The sequence below is a fragment of the Falco cherrug genome, chromosome 12, assembly GCF_023634085.1.
Source record: "Falco cherrug isolate bFalChe1 chromosome 12, bFalChe1.pri, whole genome shotgun sequence".
NCBI lineage: Eukaryota > Metazoa > Chordata > Aves > Falconiformes > Falconidae > Falco > Falco cherrug.
In genome coordinates this window covers 11,920,893-11,942,363 of record NC_073708.1, presented here as the reverse complement: position 1 = coordinate 11,942,363, position 21,471 = coordinate 11,920,893, and the positions used below count along the sequence as shown (strand labels likewise).

General features: G+C 37.0%; 1 protein-coding gene and 1 long non-coding RNA gene across 6 annotated transcripts in view; one reads left to right on the top strand and one right to left on the bottom strand.

The window, feature by feature from the left end:
* The window catches only part of NTNG1 (netrin G1), a 158,797-nt gene that overhangs the window by 110,830 nt on the left and 26,496 nt on the right, over positions 1-21,471 (top strand). For 2 of the 5 annotated variants that reach the window (XM_055724474.1, XM_027798175.2), the window contains exons 6-7: positions 6,833-6,898; positions 8,809-8,868. The exons of 1 other annotated variant lie outside the window; for it this stretch is intronic. In XM_055724474.1, coding sequence (XP_055580449.1) covers positions 6,833-6,898; positions 8,809-8,868 — 126 coding nt within the window. Of the gene's footprint in view, positions 1-6,832; positions 6,899-8,808; positions 8,869-14,065; positions 14,234-19,822; positions 19,961-21,471 lie in introns of all 5 variants that reach the window. 2 more of the 5 variants (XM_014287429.3, XM_055724475.1) reach the window with 2 other exon arrangements.
* Positions 2,224-19,851, bottom strand: LOC114014464 (uncharacterized). Its single transcript, XR_003557946.2, has 3 exons — positions 19,727-19,851; positions 19,536-19,639; positions 2,224-5,981 (listed from the first exon to the last, which is right to left on the bottom strand). It is a non-coding gene; the product is annotated as an uncharacterized LOC114014464 (long non-coding RNA).

Here is a 21,471-nt window from a genome sequence, read left to right as displayed (position 1 = left end):
AACTTTTTTTTTTAATCATAATGAATGCAAGATGCAAAAGTAAAAAAAAAAAACACCAACTACTGAATGGGCACTCTTATTTTATTGTTTTCTTAACCTTGAAAGATCTAGTAGGTTTTTTTCTGGAACTAAAGTAGTGTCAGGATGAGTGTAGCTTTATTTGTTTTACATACTTGCTATGAAATTTTAATGTATCTTAAAAGGTTGTGAGAGCAAATACTAGTGGATTTTTTTTTTTAATTTTTTAATTTTTTTAATAACAACACAAAGTATTTTGGATCCGATTTTGCCCCCTTGTGGTAACTGAGAAGTGCTTTTATTAAACTTACAGCCATGGGATCAAAGCCATTACGATGCCAAGCTCTAGACTAGAGTACATCCACAACATCCACATATGTCAGTAGGATATAAACATGTATAACGAGGTTGTACATTACTTTTCTATTATTATTTGAGGTCAAGTTTTACAGAGAGCTGTACTGTCAAGATACCATTAAGATATTTATCTTCTTAGAACACTTACAAATTGTCTTCAGACTATATATATAATTTTAGACATAGTCGCCAAATGTTCTCATTTAAATTCAATTTTATCCAAGTCTGACTTTTTAATAAATACTGTTAATCAGGCTCCTAGTCTAAGGCAATCACCTTATCTAAGTAACTTACTATAAGATCAAGCCAGTAACAGTATTTGTTTTCCCTCCTTTATTTTAATACTTTGAAGCGCTCAGAATTCTTCACTGTAACAATTAGATATATAATATTCCATTATATTAAAACATTACTGTGCTGAAAGAGAATACTGTTAGCCTATGCGGTATAAGGCACTCATTTGAATACTGGATCTGAAAGAAATTTAATATTCCACATTAAAAAAATTATGAGTAGTTTCTTTACCAGGTAGGATTCATAACAAAGCCAATTTTCTTCTGTATAGCTAGCATTTCACCCTTGAAGTTCAGTAGCAAAGCACCCACGCTGGCCCCAGCACTGAGCAGAGACCACCTCTTTGTGCAGTGATTTCTAGTGCAGGGTCAGAAACGACCAACGCAGCTGCAGGGAGCACTGACAGGTTGTTGGGGGTTGGGGTGAAATTTGGGGGAGCCTTTGTTTCAGTTTTTGTTTCGCCAGATCCACCAATTTTAACAGATAAGAAGAGCTATTCTCACCAGTCTAGTAGACATGGCCACTGGCCGTGTCGTACTGTTTCTCCTTCTTATCCCACTTTACCTGCATCATCTTGGGTTAGTTAGAAACAGTGTATCAGTCAAACAGTCTTTCTGATGTTTTTTTGATTTGCTGTAACATATCTGAAGTTACTTTAGTTCACAGTTATCTTTGTTTCAACCATTTAATAAACAATGAAGTGATAGGACACTATAGAAGACAAGATATCAACTTTTCAATATGTACTATGGTACCCGTGCAAAACACTGCACCTGCAATATGCAAGTTTAGCTGCAGTTACTCAAGGAAGTTTATAGAGAGCAGACATGATCCATAAAGATATTTTAAAATTTAATAAAGCTTGGGGAGAAATTGCTAGCAAAAAATGCACTTCTATATTTTACCCTCTCCTCTTTTTCTTTCTGTTCCTTAGGCATGTAATCAGTTCATTTCATAGAGTATAAGGGATGAATAAGGTTTCCAAATTGGCATTCTGATTTTTAAAAAATTATCTTGATTTACTGTTCTTTCTCCGTTGTGAATTACTGTACAATAATCCTAATCAACCAGCCAATTTCAGCATCTTTGTAGGAAAAAGCAGAATCAATCAAAATAAAAAGGAACAACCCCTGGAAACTATCAATAGAATAATTTACTTTTTTTGTCATGAGATAGTATCTAAATATTTCCTTCCAAAAATACTTGAATTCATTGTTCACTTTTGCAAATATTTGAGTGGAAATACTCACAATTGAGGAATACTCCCTCAGACCTCATTAGTTTGAAAATTAGCCAACACATTTGTTAAAATCAGTGGATTTTTTTCTGATATCTAAAAGTTTCCAGAGCTGGATCATTGGATTGTTTTTTTTAAAAGCCTCTAAAAAAATCACTTTCTTTTACTCCAAGACAAGTGGACACATAAAGGACTAATTGCATTTAAATTCTTCCAACAGTTATAAAAGCTGTTATGGCTGAGGAGCTGCCATAAAACAACCACATCTTCACAAATATGCAGAATTCTCCTTTCTTCAAAGGAACAGGTATGAAACTTCCTACATTGCTCCAAAACAGATTGCCTAACATTGGCCATGTATTTTTTTTTTTAACTTAATAAAGGGGTGATTTTTTACAAAAACTTTTTAAGCATTTCTTCTCTTTCGATGGGTTAGATTTTGCAGTGTTACAAAAGTGCTGAAAGGAAAATTTTATGTGAGGTAGGTTATCATGACTTAACAGAAGTAAAGAGATAGAAATGCTGTAATAATGGTAGTGTGATCATTGTAAGAAGTGATGGAATATCATCTCATATAAACACAACCAATTATTCCAGCAGTTACTAAATCTGCTATTGATTTCAATGAGCATTATTTTTTTATTATTCCTAATTTTTTGTCATATATCAACACCTAAAAATGCTGTCATAAAAACTGCACTGTGCTCATTAGATACTTGTATTTTAGAGTAGGTATTTACTCTCAAATACTCATGGTTTAAAATAGGCAGTACCAAGGCCAGTTTTTCTGTGACTAGAAACATGGACTTCTGCTAGAATCATTAAGCTTATGCTGACAGTTTTTTAAATGCTTTTTTGTGTTTTAAATAGAAGTTGAAAGAAAGTTAAAAAAAAATATTAATCGGAATCTCTCACTAGGGCTCCTTATTGTTATTATAAATTAAATAAGTAATGATAGTTGTCAACACAAGTGCTCCCTGTCTGCCATTAGTGAGCGTTATTTAAGACTTACTGATTTATTAGTAGCAATTTTCAGCAAATGCGTTCTTCGTGGAGTGGGTCAGCAGAAGCTGTTTTGGAGAGGACAATGTGCTGGTCTGCCGTGGAGCGCAGGTGCCCTGGCAGCGACACAACCTCATACACTCCGTCACCTGCGTTCTTCATCCTTGTGAAGGGATAGCCCCTCCCGGTGGGAATACGTTTTAATTTTACTGCCAGCTCAGTACTTGGTTGGAGTGAGAAGCCAACAAAGTGCTGATTAATTTCTGCCAACACCATGACAGGGCTTTTGCACGTGCAGCTGGCTGGCTGGCATCGGGCTGAACTACCCGTTCATCTCCATTAGTTCCCCAGTCTGAAGCCACGATGCAGCCCACGGTGCAGACTGCAGTTCCAGTGAATATGTGAGCAAATTTTCTTCATTTAATACCATAGGTAATTCCAATACTGTATATCCAAAAAAAGGATTGGGGCCCCGGGGGGGGGGGACACACCAAAGGAAATTATCATACACCTAGTAAATATAATGCAATCAGTTTCTCCTTAGTTCACAAAAGCAAGATTATTACTTTTTTTCCCCACTTGTTATTTCCTGCATACAGTTGGCTTTGGAATGATAGTAACTAAAAATACAGAAATTTCCAATGCAAATTTAAAATGTTATATCGAATTTTCTGCTCAGTCATATGACACAGGTGCCTACAGTAGCTTCACTTCTAAATAACAATACTAAAATACACTTTTAGAAACTCTTTCACATTTCTGTAGCCTTGTTTACCCAAAATAGCTGTCATAGAATAATATTACAGCAGATCTACATAGTATGTCTTATAGAATACCTATACCAAAATTCATTAATTACTCTGGCAAATAATGACTTCAGTTACACACTACAGTGTCCATACATGGAATTGTTCTGGAAAAGCTTGGTTTATCTAGTCAATTTCTTTACAAATAAAACCTTTAGTGGCAATCATTGAGGACTAGAAATATTTTCACAAGTTGCTATAAAAGAATAACTAGCTGCTAAATGAATCTTCCCAGTGCCTGTTCAAAGGATGACTCATCTGCTCCAATATTCTTGTGGGAATGACAGTCAACATTCTTTGACTTGGACATCTCACATACCTTTTCAGATAAAGCATCTGAAGTCATCTTCATTATTTAAAAAAACAGAAAATTTCAAAGATAAGAAGAAAGGCCTTTATCAAGAAACCTGTAATCTTGGTGTTAATACATTTCATGAATAAGGACATAAGAAAAAAATACTCTTTTTACCAAAGATTTAAAAAAAAAAAAAAAAAAAAAAAAAAAGGCAGCAGCACATAAGAGAAGCATTAATTCTCTGGGAGCGTTAACGACATTACCAAGCATCCCAGAGACACTGACGACAGCAGCTGGTGTCAGCCGGCTATGACCCTGAACCACCTCAGCTAACTTTGAAGTTGACCCTGCTATGAGCAAAAGGTGGAAAAAAATGACCTCCAGAAGTCCATTCTAAGATGGCTATAATTATCACTAGTAACTAGTAATCATTGCTAGTAATAATACTTAATTGGTAATCTTCAGGCACTGTAAATATGCTCTTTATTGTTGTGGGTGCCCATTAAGAAACTCAGCTGAATGCAATCTAATCTAAAGGGTCAGGGAATTTTTAATTATTTTGCAGTAAGTCACAACCTTTTTTTTAAGTAAGTTGGCTAAAATGAGCACAGATCTATAGCATTTATAGGATTGCAAAGAAATACGTAACACTGATTTTTCTGTCATACAAATAATTATTTTATTTGGACAAAAGATTACTTGGGGAAATCATCATAAGAATAAGATTATATATGAAATGTTACTGATTATATGAATCAGATTATATAAAGTATCTGATATATTTCCTATATGGGACCTACAGTTTATTGATACAGCTATTCCAAGGGTTAGTCCTAAGGCATTACAAAGCTTTGACACTATTACTTTTACTTCTGCTTAATACCTAGGCCATTTCAATTGAAGACCATTATGGATGTGAATTTTTTATAGTAGGTGAAATTTTGTAGTAGGTGTGTAGTATGCCTACACAGTATTCAACAACACAAGTAGGATACTGGAAGCTCCAGTCTGAAACATTACAAGTGTTCTGCAACAACCCTAACGTTGCACAATGGCTAAAAGAAAAAAAAGGCTCAGGGGACAGCAGGACAATGTAGTCAATAAAGATTGCTTTTCATTTTTTACCAGATGACTTTTACATGCATTCTCTAATGTCCAGTCCCTTTACAATCTTTACGTGAAGCTTAAGTGTCCTAAATCTACCAAAATTTTAACAGTGAATTGACTGTGTGAGTAATTTGCGTATGCTTGAAACTGTTGCCAGCCAATGTTTCAGGAGGTGGAGGAAGGTGGTCTCTCAGGTGCATGGAATTAGTGTCTTTCAGTGGGCTAGGGTTATCATGCCACCTCCGAAAGTACGGCTTTTGGATGCCTTTTGTCATACACTCTGACTAATGTGTTTGCACTTCCTATGTGTGTGAATTGGTGGATCTGACCGGCAGAAGCAGGTTATCTTTTAATCAATACGTAGTCTGAGAATCTACCAAACTGACTCAGTCTTTCTTCCTTCTGTTTTCTTGACTGATAGGGAAAAGCACAAAAATGCAAGAATATGATGCAATGATGTGATTATATCACAACTTGACTGATTCACTTTCAGAAGACTACCTAACAGTAAATGGCACAGTGCAGGTCATCATCCTTTCCTTGAATGGTTCTCTATGTGGGAACACTTTGGGGACAGCCAACCTCACTCAGCCCATTTGTCTTCACCCTTGACAAGTGGGTCAGAATGGGATGCCCTCCTTCCACATCAGATGTTTGAAGCCCAAGTTTTTTTGTCGTAGCTCCCCTGAAGGTCTTCCAGTAAGATGGACATAACAGTGAGACACACCTTCCTCTCCCCATGAATATCACTGCTGTGTAGGCTGATGTGGCTGTCCAGGAAAATTCTGTTCAGATCAGAAAGGATGCAACCACTGCAGTACTCACAGAAGACGATAAAAATGTGGCCCAAATCTGATGTTCAAAGCTAGGCAGATGGAAAAGGAGAAAATATTATAACAGAAAAATAAGGAGAATATAAATACCTTTTCCCAGATCAGGGAAAGTTTTCTTTCCTCCCCACACACAACCCCGTCCCCTTCACTTACTCCCCATTCTGCTAAGGGTTATCACTGCCCACTGCTCCAGCCCCAAAACACATCGACCAGAGGAGATGAAGCTCTAAAGAGACATAGCTAATTCTTTCACTGAGAGGCAAAATGTTTCATGGAAGTAACACATTATGTAGGACTTTTAAGAAATGTAGACATTTAATGTTTTTACCAAAAAAAAAAAAAAAATCAAACTGTAAAATACATCAGCAGAGACGACAGGAAACAGAACACACAGAAGTAAGAAAGCAAAAGAAAAGGCCCACTCTACTGGTAAATGTATTTCTTCTGATAACAGATATATAATTCACTCAAAAGGCCCTAAAACAGTATGTTTCAATAAGATAATGTGTCTTTGGTAAGAAATCCGTATTTGTCTGATACTGTCATTTTATCTCTGCAGAGCAGCTTTACCAAAGTATGTTCCTGTTTTGTTCCTGGTGTTAGAACCATATATATTGGTCTAGGATATCTTCTATCACCAAAAAATATATTTTAAACCACAGAAGATACATTGTTACGCACAGTATTTTATGTCCATTTGGTGTTTTGGGAATCATCAATTGCTTGTTTTCTTGTTCACTGTGGAGTCATGTACTGTTCAAGTGCAACCTAGACTAGTCCAGTAATGGATGTTTGTATTCTGTGTCTTTGTCCATATGCTTGCCTGTTTAGAACAATATCACAGATGTAAATAACAAAACCTGATTTTTCCTGATGCATGCAGATCCTCCAAAGTTTGATAGGATATGGCCGAATATTTCTTCCCTTGAGGTTTCTAAACCAAACCAAGGTAGGATGCTGTAAAATTCCTAGTGGTCTAAAGTTACTGAAATTGTTTTGAAGGAGTCCCACGTGGTGGCAAAAGTAGTAACAACAATAATCCAACTCATTTTTCTTCTGGTGCCAAGTAATGCTACTCGGTGAGAAAATAACCATAAAAGAGACCTTATCTGAAAAGGGAGTCTTCCAACACTCAAATTGTGCACATTACTGCGAAAAGTCTGGAAAAGTAGATGCACAGATTATGAGTACTGATATACAGAAAGCCCTGGATAACGTTGGACTTGTTTAGACAGCACAGCCTGTATTCTAAGTTCTGAGATTTTTGAGTGGGAAAGATTGTCATTGTCTACATCAAACCCATTTTTAATGTCTCGTTTCCACTTTGTTTTCCCAAGTGAGCTGAGAAGCATTCTCAGCTTGTGTGCCATCCACAATACAAGCAAGTTCTCTGCAGGATAGACTCATAGCAGTCTACGATTGGAGTGCCACACAAACAATTACTGACAGACTGTGGCATGATTATTAGCATTGAAAGAGACAGAAGACTAATAAAAGTAAGATTCTGTGTTACTTGAAGTTATGTTCGCCTATACTTCACATTTCAAAATGATAGTTCATTACAAAAAAAATGTCCTTTTGTTCTCCTTATTTACTGCCCTTTACTCCCCAAAAAATCCCTGCAGAAATCTGGCCTGTGGCTTGCTTTGACTGTTCAAAGGGTGTCCTTTCTGTGCTATAACACATACAACTGGAGAATAATGTTAATGAAAAGGTGATCTAGAAAATAGCTGCTAAACTGAACAAGATGTATTGGGAATCTGGGGGGGAATTACATGGGAAGGGCCATAGTTAAAACCATTGATCACCATGACCAAATCAAAACATACGCACAGACTTATAAAATCTACCATGTTTTATGTGCACGTCTCTATGTTCCCAACAAAATAGAAAATACTAGTGGATTTGTGCTCTCTATAAGGATTAACGATGTACTTTAGTTCTCATTATTTACATATATTTTAAATTAAATATCCCTGATGAAGTTATGCTTAGCTTTTCAGTAACTTCATTTAGCTCATGGTACATTTTCCAAGCTTTTGCATGCGTTCCTTAAACAAAACAAAAAACAACAGATTGATCTCTGCTCCTCTGCTTTCTGTAAGGAGTAGCCTGCATTATTCACAGGAATTTTAAATCAAAACATTCCCAGTTAAATGATACTTAGCACTTCTAATGGATTTCATAGCTTAATTATACTGCTTGTGATCTGAGACTTAACTTCATTGCAAAATGAGTCTTGAACAGAAAATTATTCAGTCCTTCTTCCTCAAAAATAAGAGTTATAGCAAATTTAGTTCCGATGTTTCAAGAGGGAGCACAAAACACAAAAACTTACAAGCTTTTCTAGTCAGTTTTTGTATTTGCAGCACATTGTAACAATGTTTAACATGTATAGTAGATAAAATACTTCCATCAAGGATAGCATATGAAGAGAATAATTACAGAAATCTGCCTATACCTAATATTGTTAATGGTGTTTTCTTTGTTTATGCTATTAGGCCAGAATAAATTTTTATACAAATTTAATAAAACCCTTTGCAGACCACTCTGGTTACCATATAGTCATCATTGGTCAGGGATTGGGAGAAATCATCAAATAACCTCTAACACAAAACTGCCAAAGTGTATAGATGTGAATTACATTCCCTTTCTTTATCTTGGATATTACAGCTCAAGTGATTCAATAGTAGATAGTACATAACTCATTTTCCCTGACTTTCAGTCTTTCCTTATAAAACAATAACCAGGGTTAAAGTTACTTTATAAGTTAGAAAATAAAAAAGTTTATTTTAATCTTTTGATTTGTTTCTATATGATACCTTTTCTAATTTACTGTTCATTTTATTACCTGTCCAGTTGCTCCCAAATTAGCTATGTCAACTGTTTCTTCTGTTCAAGTTGCAAACCACAAGAGAGGTAGGAATTCTTGGATTCATACAGTGATTCCATAGTGCTCTGTGTTGTGAAAACATTGCACTGTATGAATCTGGAATATCTGTGAAGTGTACCCATCAGCTTACTGGTGAGGCATCTTCATTGACAACAACAGAAGCATTAAGTCGCATAAACATAAGCCATACAAGGAAAATAAATACGCTTCTTAGACAGTTGCTGCTGGCATACGAAGTGACATGGCATTTGTTTTTAAAGGAGTTAAATGTATGAATATGACCATTCAGATCATTGACTAGAAAGCAAATGTTTGCTAGAGTCTTGTTTTCCTCACTAATATGCATAAATTGTAAAAGAGGATACATAAGCAGATTTGTTGAGGGCAAACAATACATAAAACGTCAATTGTCCGTATCCTCAAGTAGTGTCTGTAAATGCCATGGAGTGTAATGCATAGTTATGTCGTTTAATGCATTGTAAGTGCGCCTTACATCTTCATTTTATTGTAACAGTGTGCAAATTCAGAGCGTAGGCATTACATTTTGAACTGATGTTTCAGTGGTTTATTAAAATAATGGAATTATATAGGCATAATGAAGGATGCCAATATTCCCTCTGACTTACAGGCAACCCGTTTCATTTGCATATCTATCGTTCACAGTCTGAACCCTGAGATCCTCTCATTGTTTTTCCTGATCAATTTATCTGTAAAGAGTATGTATGCAGATGTTTTGTCTTTCTGTAGCTATTGTGATTATCTCATTATTCATGAAATACATATTAACAAGGAATAGGGATATTAACAAATGATTGAACTTAGTTTGACCCATTAGATGAGATCATGATGATGATCCATACTGTTTGTTATGAAGCAGGTCATTTCTAAGGTTACAGTGAAATCTCCTTTGTTTGCCTTTTGTTAGTGTATAGGGGAGGAGCACATAGTTACTGGAAAATGAAAAAGAAAAACACTGTAATGATTTCTGAATGCACTTTTCTTGAAACACTCTTTGTGCTTTTAATTAGAGAATGACACTGATAGATGTCTCATGCATTACCTGTCTTAGTTTAAAAAATATGCTTCCCTTCTGTATGTGTTTACCATTGTTTCATGTGATGATGTTTTGTGTTTTATTGGTCGCAGCTGAAGCTTCAGCTGAACCTTGTCCCCACAGCACGATAGAATGTCACCTCAAAGATGTAAATGCATAGCATTATAATGGGAGGGAAAAAAAGTACTGAATTTGTAGAAACAAAACTCTTAAGACGATCAGCCTCTTTATGAGCCTCCTTCAATGGGCAGTTTTATCAGGCTTTTTACAGTGGGATCAAGATCGTTGCAATAGAATCACTGCATTGTCTTTACAGGCTCATAGAGCCAGTCCTTCTGTGAGTCAACAAGGAAGCTGACAATTCCTGGATCATCCAAAGCCAATTCTCAAATCTAACGTGGCTATCTCTTCTCCCTTCTCCCTTCATGTTAAACCTATCTAACTATCTTTGCCTCTCCTCTGAGGTTTTATTTGCCAAATCATTTACTCCGTTTTGTTAATAGCTTTAAACCGTCTCCGGTTTACCTGTGCCTTTTCTGACATGCAGTACTCAAAACTGAAAGCAGCATTTTCTAGCACTGTAAGCTCACGTTGTTTCATTGTTGGTAAACCATCTGATTTTTATACTTCTCCCCCCATCTCAGTGATTGCGTGGCTTTGCCAGTGTATGAAGGTGCTTGGGCTGCTCGCCAGAGGCACATACCCAAAAACTTTAAGCTGTGCTTCTGACAGTTCTAATAAGCAGGCTTTTTTCTGGTCTTGGTGTGCTGGTTAAGGTGAGCCACATGATAAAGCTGGAAGGGCCATACAGCATTGACAGGTATCAGCATCCCAGCTGGCATAATGCTGAATGCAGATCTATACACTGTGTTTGACTGGTTTAGTGTGGCACCTCATGTAGCCAGTGGTAAAAATCATTCCATTTCAGTCATATGAAGACCCTTTACATAGCTCTCTTAATAAACGCAGAGGGATGTAAAAATTATTCACTTATCAGGCCAAGAGCAGTAAGCAAAATAGGTTCATATTACTGCACTAGCAAAATGCGGGAAGAGGTAGGGAGAAGCAAAAATTATTAAAAATTTGATTTAATCGTTACTTGCCGTGGCTTTTTTTTTTTTTTTCTTTGCACCATTGCCAATCTTGGATCAGATGTTAGACTGTTTTTTACTTAACTAGGTTTTTTTTCTACACCATGTAGCATTTACCAGTCAGATGATCAAGATTCGTAGACGTTTCCTGTATCTTAGTATAAGTTAACTTGGAGACTAAGGCTTTCTTTCACACAGCACAGTTGTTACAAAAGAGCAGGACCAGTAAGAATGCAGCCAAGTATAAGAACTGGTCTCATTGTTTACCTTTAACATTGATGAGCCACACCTGAACTTGGTTAGTCCTTCTGCATACGGTTAGGAGCATGCGTGTACATCAAACTAAGTCCTTCATAATTAATAGATGTTTCTTGAGTCCAAATCATAACTTTGTAACAAGGCCTGTTACAGAGTGAATTACTTTATGTGCAGCTTTGTTTCCTGTGCTTTTGTAATGGCTAATTATGTGTAGCAGTAATATTACTGAAGGTCATATCGCAATTTCAGAGTGGAAGTAGTGCCATTCATTCACAGAACATTCTCAATTTCTTTCTGCTACTTTAAACACAAAAGATGATGTAGCATAGTCTGATCTACTGGCACTTCTTTATAGTCTGCATATTTTTGAAACATAAAAATGTAGTATTCTGCAGCCTGTTACTGATTTGAAAAACAAGGTAGATTATTTCCTCTAAATTCACCTACAGTATGATTATGTTTAGCTGCAAGTCTGACAAACACACTAGTATGGTATCATCTCACCAAAACAAATTGCCTAATGGTAACAGAAGACGAGTCCTTTGCCAGAGAGACTAAGACAGCTTTGCTTCTGGCTGAGATTCAGAAGGATCAGATTGCTTATCACTAACCAGCCTTTCTTATTTTAAAAACCAAACACACAAAAACTTACAAATAGTAACAATTTTCCCTGTGACTCTTGTTTGCTAGTGCTAGTTTCCACTTTTAGATCTGTTGCCTCTGCCCCACACAGGCAGTTTTTACTCAAGCAAGATGGATATACTAGGGAAGAAATGCTGCTGGGTGGCTGGCTGAGATGCTGAATCACACTGACCAGCTGCAAAAGACAACAAACATTAACACTTTTTTCCTCCCCACTCAGTTATGTCAAGTGGTAACATACTTAGACTGATACACCAAATGTTTTACCGTACTCCAGCAGTTACAGACATCAAAACTATCAGATAGGCATGAACCACAAAATGTTGGTTTAGCAGTATAACATGGAAGAGAATAAGAATGCATATATGTTGACCCAATGTGTATATATATAAACTGAATTAATGTTTCCTGGCAGCAGAAAGGCAGCTCTCAATATTGAAACATATGTTGTGCTAAGTGATGTACAGCATAAGAAAAGATGTGATCTATTTACAGTCCACTACATCAGACAACAGCCTAAAAAATATATAAGAATTGTGTATAACATACTCATAAATGTGTCCTGGTATTGTTATTTCTTTATAAAAATACAGACCGGCACAAATATTGTATCTGATGCCTACGCCAACAATCAGTGGGCTCATTAGGTGCCCCAGCATAATCGGCAGCATGCCATACGAAAGGCAGCACGGGCAGCTTGGCCCCTGTCACGTACGGAAACATTTTATACCCTCTGCTACAGCCTTATCTAATTACAGGCCAAGTTAACTTCAAGACCTTGAAGCCCTTCCAAGTCACTGCATCCAGAACTCCATTACTGCAGGAAGCATACTGTAATCTCTTTCAGCAGTTAACAAACTACATCTCTAAAGCATCAGTGTTTTTGCTACGAATTGGAAGAGCGCTCCAGAACCTCAGTGCCCTAATAGCTAGATACCATCTCCTAATTTCCAGTTGAAATTTCTCAATGGCCAGTTAACAGCCATTTGTTCTTGTGCCAGTATTGTCCATTAGCGCAGATACTCACTTGGGATGGGAGAAGGCTATCTCCTTGATGTATTTATAGCCCAGCGATATCCCCTGTCTTCAGTTTCCTAGACTAAACAAGCCAAATTATCCTAGTCTTCACTTTTTAAATAGGCTCTCTACTTCTCTGAACATCCCAATAACCTTTTCTGCATTCATTCTGGGCTCATAATCTCAGAGCTGAGTGATCAGACTTACACAAGCTTTCTACACAAAGCATAGCTGTGCCTTCTATAACGATATTGATACATTTCTAGTTTCTCCTTTCTGCATAAACCCAAACATTGCTTGTCATTAAAGACTAAAAGGCACTAGCGTTCTGCACTTAATGAAGGGGTTTTCAAAAAGCAACTGTCATGCCAGCTGCATTTCAGATGGCTGCAGTAACCATGCTTTCTATTCAGTACACTTTTCAGAATTGTTGTGATCTTTTCTGGCCCAATTGTTTTTCATCACAGAGTATAAAAATGGGTTAATGCTTACCTCAGAAGTGCAGTAGAAGTAGCTCCCAAATAACACCCTCTTTTCCTTCCTATTCTTCTCTGTTAATTTTTTTTTTTTTTTTAGGAGGTGCTGGCCAAAATTGTCAAACTAGAGATTTGTTTAGTCTTAAAACCAAAGTTCCCAAGGTTTCTACCAGTTACAGCACCCCAAGTTCAGCTGTATTTTTGAATACTCACCATTTACGTCAGAACAAAGCTTTTATTCTACTTTGAGTTGTGGATTTAAGCATGATGAAGTTTGACAATTTTGTCCACTGTATTTAACATTTTTAATATGAGGAAGTTTCTCCTGGGTCTTGGTTTATGTTCATCTCAAACGTGCAAAAAGACGTGCATTTCTATCAGCGGAAACCAAGCCTCCAGTACCCCTGAAAGGTTTACAACTGCAAATGCTTCAGTTCCATCAGGTCTGCCAACAACAGCCAACCTTCGACGTCATGCTATGGTTGTCAGGTCACGCTAACCTGCCTGAAACAAACTTCACTTTCATTGCAGATAAACATCTGCTGTTGTCCATGTTACACATTGATTAACGTGTATGTGCCATTCATTCATACTTCTGTTCATGGTTCATTTTTACTAAGCATGTAATGTGCTATTACTCTGCTGCTGTATACATTTTGTATACATTTCTGTTCTTCCTTGAAAGACTGTGAATGCTTCGGGCACTCCAACCGGTGCAGTTACATCGAGCTGCTCAATACGGTCATTTGCGTGAGCTGTAAGCACAACACTAGAGGTCAGCACTGTGAGTTATGCAGGCTTGGCTACTTCAGAAATGCTTCTGCAGAGCTGGACGATGAAAATGTGTGCATAGGTCAGTCCCGGGATACTTGCGGCTTTTCTTCTGTGCCTTTTCAGTTACTGGCAGCTGCTAGGGACCACTGCTGCTTACTTGCCGGTTGAGCCAGAATGAGCTTTTTCAATGGATAAGAACATCTGTGTAGACTTTTCACCTCATTTCCATTGCCCCTGTAGCCCTGAGGAGGTATTTTGAACCTGTGTATGATGATGAACCTCCCTGGCTGAGGGTCCTGGGCAGACTTTCCTCGGGAGCTCCCGAGGTTGGTCGTGCTGTCCTTCCACAGGAGGGAGCCACGCTGCAGTTGCATGTGTGAAAACTGAAGGGTTGAGTCATAAATACCTGTTCCCACTGTAACTTTCGGAATTATTAGTACAGAATCTTGAATACTTGCCTGGAGACCTACAAAAGTTGCCAACTGCATCAGTAGGACATGAGGAGTGGTGTTAATTAGCCCCTTTTATCCACTTAAATTTCATTAAAACATGTTGCAGCTAGTTCTCCTCCCAGGCACAGGACCATAAATGCAGCGTTACCTTCCCTCTCCTTAGAGGAGAAACTGAAACAATGCCCACATGGTTAGGAGAAGAATTTGTCAAATCAGTTTGACATGACGTCAATTTAGAAAAGGGATGCCTAGGTGAAAACAGTGCTTTAAAACTAGCGTCCGCTTTAAATACCCAAAACGCAGAATTAAAGAAAATGTCAGAACATAATATGAAAAGCGTATTAGGAAAAAAATAAAAAATTTTATCACACTAGGAGAATACACGTTGTTCTCATGTCATGACAGACAGGATATGGCAAAAGTTAGGACACTAGGTGAAGATCGAACATAGACAATAAAGGAAGCCTCATACAATGGCCACCAATTAATACGTAGCCACAAAAGGCACAATTCTAATAACAAACAGAGGTGGAGAATTCCATTAGATGTTTCCTGTAGACCTAAGCATCAGTAGAACCTGTTCTGGATTTTCATTGTGATTTTTTTCTTTTATTTCCATTTTCCAGGAAGCAGAAAGAAAGAGTAGTTATATTTTCATGCCAAAACAGACTATGGGTGAATAAATTATATTTTAATATTCTTTATAATCCATTGCTGAGATTCAAGCTAGAAACTGTTCAGGTTGCTGTTATTTGGTTCATTCTGCAGCCTGACAGATTTACATTTTATTTCGTGATAAACAGCCAGATCCATCCACGCACTGCATTTCACGTGTCTTCCTTTTAACTTTGCTTGGCAACACATTCAGAAAATGCATGATCTCCTTTGACATTAATTAGTTTAAGCTGAACTTCAGTAAGCAAGTCATGATTTTGTATGACTGTGCAGAGGAGAGTAACCCAATCGAATGTTCCTGGGAAAAACCTGCTGTCCTTCATATTTGTGTGATGCAGGTGACTGACATCACTGATATGACATCGGGGCTGTACAATTTCAGCCGCCTAAATAGGCCTAGTGAATATGACACTAAATTAGTCTATTTGGGATTTTTCATCAGCTCATTCAGTGTTTTCCCATGTACACTGAAATGCTAAGACAGCAGCTGTAGCTACGTAAGGCAAGGTTGTTAATAAACCAGGAGTCAAAAATAAGTAAATTTTAAATTAATTTGCAAGTAATGTATTTAAACTGTCTTGGTAAAAACAACCGTGCACTTTGAAAATCCCCAGACTCTACAGTAATAAAACTAAAAACCTTTAATTTAACAAGAGCCTTTAAAAAAAAGGAAGGAAAAAAAAAAAAAAGATGGTAACACAATTCACTTGCTGACTTTCCCACCTTAAAGCAAACAGAATCTTCTTGGGCTCCCATGAAAATTATACCGTGTGAGATGGCTGTAGTATCAAACCCTGATTTGCTACATATTAGGTAATTTGTTTTAAATAAGTAATATTCTCGTTGGACTAAAAATGTTTTCAGGATCATAGTGACCATCCTATATACAAAATGCATGTATCCTACTTGATTTGCCAACTTAAGAAGACTCTTGCTACTTCTTGTTTGAAGTCAGCGAAGTGAAGCAGATACCTAAGCACTTTTCAGAAAACAGAGAAGTTTGTGCTTAAAGTGCTTTCCTGAATCGGGGCTCCTAAGATTTAATTGGGCAAAATGTAGAGTATTTTCACCTCTGAGAGAGCTGATGGATTCACCACCCTTCTAGGTCAAGCACAAAGAGTCTTGCTCTATTGGAAATGCTCATTTCTCTTTTCTCTGAGTTTAAAAGCAGTGTTTGGGGGTTTAAGTACAAGTGAACTGTTGGCATGAACATTTTAATAAGCAGATATCCAGTGACATGTGCAAATCTTATTCCTGTATGAAAGTAATTTTTCCAGGCTAATTTTTTTCCTCTTCAGTCATATATGTAGGAAAGTAAAGAATGTTTGAGTAAGCTAGTTTAATGACAGCTAACAGGGCTTTGTCTCTGATTTATCAGAACTGTTTATATAGTTTTTGTAAAGATATATGGTAAGTGCATGGATAATAAATCTGTGAATCTTAGCTGATGCTAACTAAATGGAGAAAATTTAGAATATTTCAGTTTTAAAACTAACAAGTTACAAGGAACTGAAGTACTGAGAAGGTTTTTACCAGTGAACTAAATGCAATGCATTATACAGTGGGCTTAAATCTAATTACTTTATGCCCTTAATTTCTTCAGAAGCTAAATAAATTTTATTCCCTAAAATGAAATACCAAAAATCTGTGGATTTCTCAGTTAACTGCAAAATTACCTCATATGGACAACTACAGTTTCTAAATAAATCAAGGTATTTTAAAGTTAAAAATCGTTCACTCGACATGCTTACAGTGAAAAAGAATTTAACAACTTGAAGAGCTTTTTATTTCTACAAGGTCTTAATAACTCTTTATTTCAGTGAATACACACACTGACAAGCATGGATAGCATGGAAACCACCAAGTAGACCCAGAGTAATAAAACATTTCCTTTGCCTAACTACATAAATACTGAAATGGTAATAATTGTCACACATATACGCCAACCTGGCAGTCACTTAGGCTTAAGCTTCAACTAACGCCTAGGAGACCTTTAGAAACCCTAATGATACATGGTTAAATGAACCCTAAGAGTTGTCCTGTAGCCACTGTCAACCCAGACTGATAAGTAGCAGGCCTGCAAGCTTCAGCCCATTTTCCTAACCTCCTTTTTTACTTATTTTCATTGTGGTTTGTTGGCAGCATCACACTGATACAGTGAATCTCAGTGAACAGTTGACTACTACTGTCATCTGCCCATCCTTCAGACAGTCACCAGATGGAGATTAGGAGGAGAATTCCTTTGCAGTTCAGATCTGCAGAGGTTTTTTTCCTTGCCCTGGAACCTGGTGTGTGGTCTGCTTATTTGGAATGTTAATTTAATGTTATTTAATAACCTTTTGTTGTAAGGGCGTTGGAGATACTCACTGCCTCCCTGCGGTACACTGGAATTGTGGCTTTTGAGCTTTTCAGTGCCTTAAGTATTTAGCAGGTCTTGGGAAGAGTTCCAAAACTTGTGATACTGTGTTGGACAATGAGTCTGGATGTTCAGTGGACCTCGGTAGACTATGTGCCTGTAGCATCAACTGTGTATTGGGAAAGGTGGAGGCTAGATTCAGTTACTAAAGGTTACTGGGTCTGTCTGGTGTTCTGATTTGAACATCTACTTTTGTAAAAGGGCCTGGCTTAAAGTTTTGTTTCCACTACCTACTTACCCTTAAACAGCACAATAAGGGCCAAGTACTTCTTATGTATGTCTGTGATAGAGTTCAGTAGGAAAGCTTCCACTGATTCAGGGTCAGTTTCTTGTTCTCTGGTAAATATAATGTATCTATAACATTCAATATCATAGTCCATACGTTTCTTTCGCAAACACTTGGTTTAAATCACTGTAACTCCATTATGTCCAACTAAGCTCTTTTTCACGTACAAGAATCGGGCCCTCTGTTTCTAACATAATTCCAAGTTTTTTGTCTTTCAAGGTTTTCTATAAAAACTCTTCAAGGAAATTTTACTTCTTGCATCCAATATTTATCTCAGTTCTATGCCTGTTTACATCCATGTGATTAACATCAGAATTGCCAGCTTTTCAAATGGCACTCACTGTGCTATAATTCTGCTCAGCCTTGCACAGTATTTTTGGCGTGTCACTTTTCAACTTCATTAATGAATGTTGCTAGCTAATTAACTATTATTATTGTGGAACTCCGTTTGCCAAAGGTAACTATTCTTCTTCAGCATGCCAAATGTTCAAAGTGCCATCTGTAATTTATAGTTAATAAACACTGAGACAACAGATGACAAATGTCTTCCTGGTAATTTTTTTCCTATTAACAGTTTTTCCATTGGATTTGTTTTTTATCTTTTATTTCCCAGTTCAACTTCATGTTGTTGTTTACAATATTGCTGAGGTTTAACCTAATGCTAGGGAACAATTGCCAAAGGTAGTCATCAAAGTAGCACTGCTTGACAGACATATAAAGCCAGACTCACAGCAGATTGCCCAGATTCAGGAATCGATTTGTTTATCTTTAGCCTTCAATAACAGCAGAGAGCAGATGCTGCCAACATGTGTCTGTGGTCTCAGTTGACAGTGGAGTTACTCTGGGTCTACGTGGGTCTATGTACAAATAAGATACAGCCCTTCATTTCAAAAAAAAAAAAAAAAAAAAGCCAAAACAAAACACAAACAACCCAAAACTGAAGAACAGGAGTGCCAAATATGAGCTCTGCTAGCTACTGTCTTGTCTTCGTTCAGCTAGCTGAAAGCTGAACACAGATATTGTAATCACATCTGAAAAAAAAGGGCTGTGAATGAACAACACAGTAAGTGTTGTGGGAGGAAATGGGTTACCCTAGTCATTTTTTAATTAGGTGAACACATGTGGAAAATATACAGCAAGGAATGAGCCTCATTGCATTTTCCATCTGCCCACTGGGAGGTGAGAGAAATGAAAATGGCAGCATAAAGCCAGTTCTGATAAGTTTTGCATTACATTAGTGCTCACCTCAAGCTTTTCATTGTGGAATATGTAAAAGGTTTAACAACATCACTGATAAATACAATCTCATCAATTTAATAGCAGATATCCACATAAATTTTGCTGCTGCTCAAAACTATAAAGGAAGACTATCTTGGAAATCAGTAAAGTGCATTTATATAGCCCTGAAAGGCATTCAGCACTTCCGAAATATTGAGTAATATGGACAAGTCTATTTTAATAATGCGAACCATTTCACCCTGATGGCACATTGATATATCCATGCTATACAAAGCTTTTCTAATGTTCATTAAATTGTCAAAAATATTCTTACCAAAAGAGGATCTGTTACAATCACTTATCCTCAAAGACCATGGTATCTTCTGCCTTTATATCTTCCTGTTTACTTTTTCTCTTCACGTCATAAAATGTATCTTCCTGAAACGACATATGCAAACAAACAAATGGACCTATACTAGTTATATTCACTACTCTAGATACCCTTAACAGACAGTCTTCCTTTACCTTTAGCACTGGAAATGCACCCTTTATTGGTATTGAATGAATTGTCACCACGTGTAGACCTGAATCCAGTGTGTATGTGTTGTCTTGTTTCTGCAGACTGTTATTGTAACCCTTTTGGTTCAGTCCATGATCGCTGTAATGACAGAGGATTTTGTGAGTGTAAGGAGGGAACATCAGGGCCTAAATGTGATAAATGTCTGCCGGGATATATCTGGCACAGCTTGGGCTGTCAACGTAAGTAACTCTGAGAGTCGCCCTTCTCCCGCAACTTTGCTGCCTCTGCATCTGTATGCTATCACGTGCAGCTACTTAAGAGCAGAAAATGAGCAAACCACTCTACAAGCTGTAGGAATGCCATACTGCCTGAGCCTTTTCGAAGACTCCCAGATGAGGACAGAAAATTGACAGTGCCATCCATTTATTTCAATGTTTTCAGTGTCCTCTTTCTTGCTAACGCCTGGAGGAGCTCCCACTGAAATCTGTAAATATTTGTGTCTTGCCAACTGTGAAATAAGTTTTGTGTACTAAAGCATCAGCATATTAACTCCAGATTTAAAATTCTTACTAAAAGACAAAAGGTGATTTCTCTGCATGTTCACTTTTTTCTGTATTAAACTTCAGCTTCTTGAGTAACTTAACTATGCTTTTATATCTTCAAACTATGTCCCTAGACAATGAAACTGCAAAACACTGGCTCATTACCTGTTATAATTAGTGAAAACTAGACAATAGCCAAAGGTTAAAAAAAAATGAAGGTGTACTTAACATCCTTAAAAATAACAGCTGAATTTTTGCGTAGATCATGCTAGACCAGATGTTGTTTCAATGCTTGGTTGTATATTTAGCTTCTCTTCTGGTTAACAGATCTTGTAAACAAGCGACTGGAAATACCACATCGGTACATACAGGATTAGACTTTATTGCAAACTTCTTTTGTAGTAAATTCTTAAGGTTTATTCTTTATGACTGGTTTGATCATCTACTTCCAGAAACTCTGGAAAGTCCTCTCATGTTTTTCTTTGACCTTTTCTCCCTGCCTCTCTGTGTTCTTACACACACACATTAAAGACAGATTTCTACGAAAGGCTGCTTTTGATTTTTAACACTGCGAAACACAAGAGAGAATGTAACTGCTGACACCAATTAGCCAAATACTGTAAAACTGGCCATATAGCCACACAAATATTATAAATGCTCTAAAACAAACGCAAATCTTACATCACCACAAAACAAACAACAACAAACTCAAACAAAAAAAAAAAAAAAACCAACACAAAAAAAATCCCAAACAAAGCTAGAGATTACTGCTGCCTCTCCACCAAGCAATGAGTACCAGGACTTGTAACAATTCAGCAAACGTCTGGAAAGAAAACCAATAAATAAAATTTTTCAGAAACTACTGTGATAATTAACCAATTAACATTAAAGGTAGTATATGAAGAAAAAGGAAGTTTGCATGGAACCTGGACTTCCTCAGCTTCTGCTAGAAAGCTCCTGTTTGTGTTTGACAGGTTATTTAAACCATGCTTTTCACATGTAGTTGGTAACTGTATTCTCATTTTCTGCATGCTTGTACTTGACTTTTAATTCACAAAATTATTGAGCACTTACCGTTGCAGCAGAAAGCAGGAAAATAGTGTTTCAAATCTCAGAGTTCTCTATTAATATTTTGAAAAATCAGATGTTAGGTATCTCAGAAAGAAAAAGCAGTCAGAAATCATGGAATCTCCCTCTGCCTTGCACCC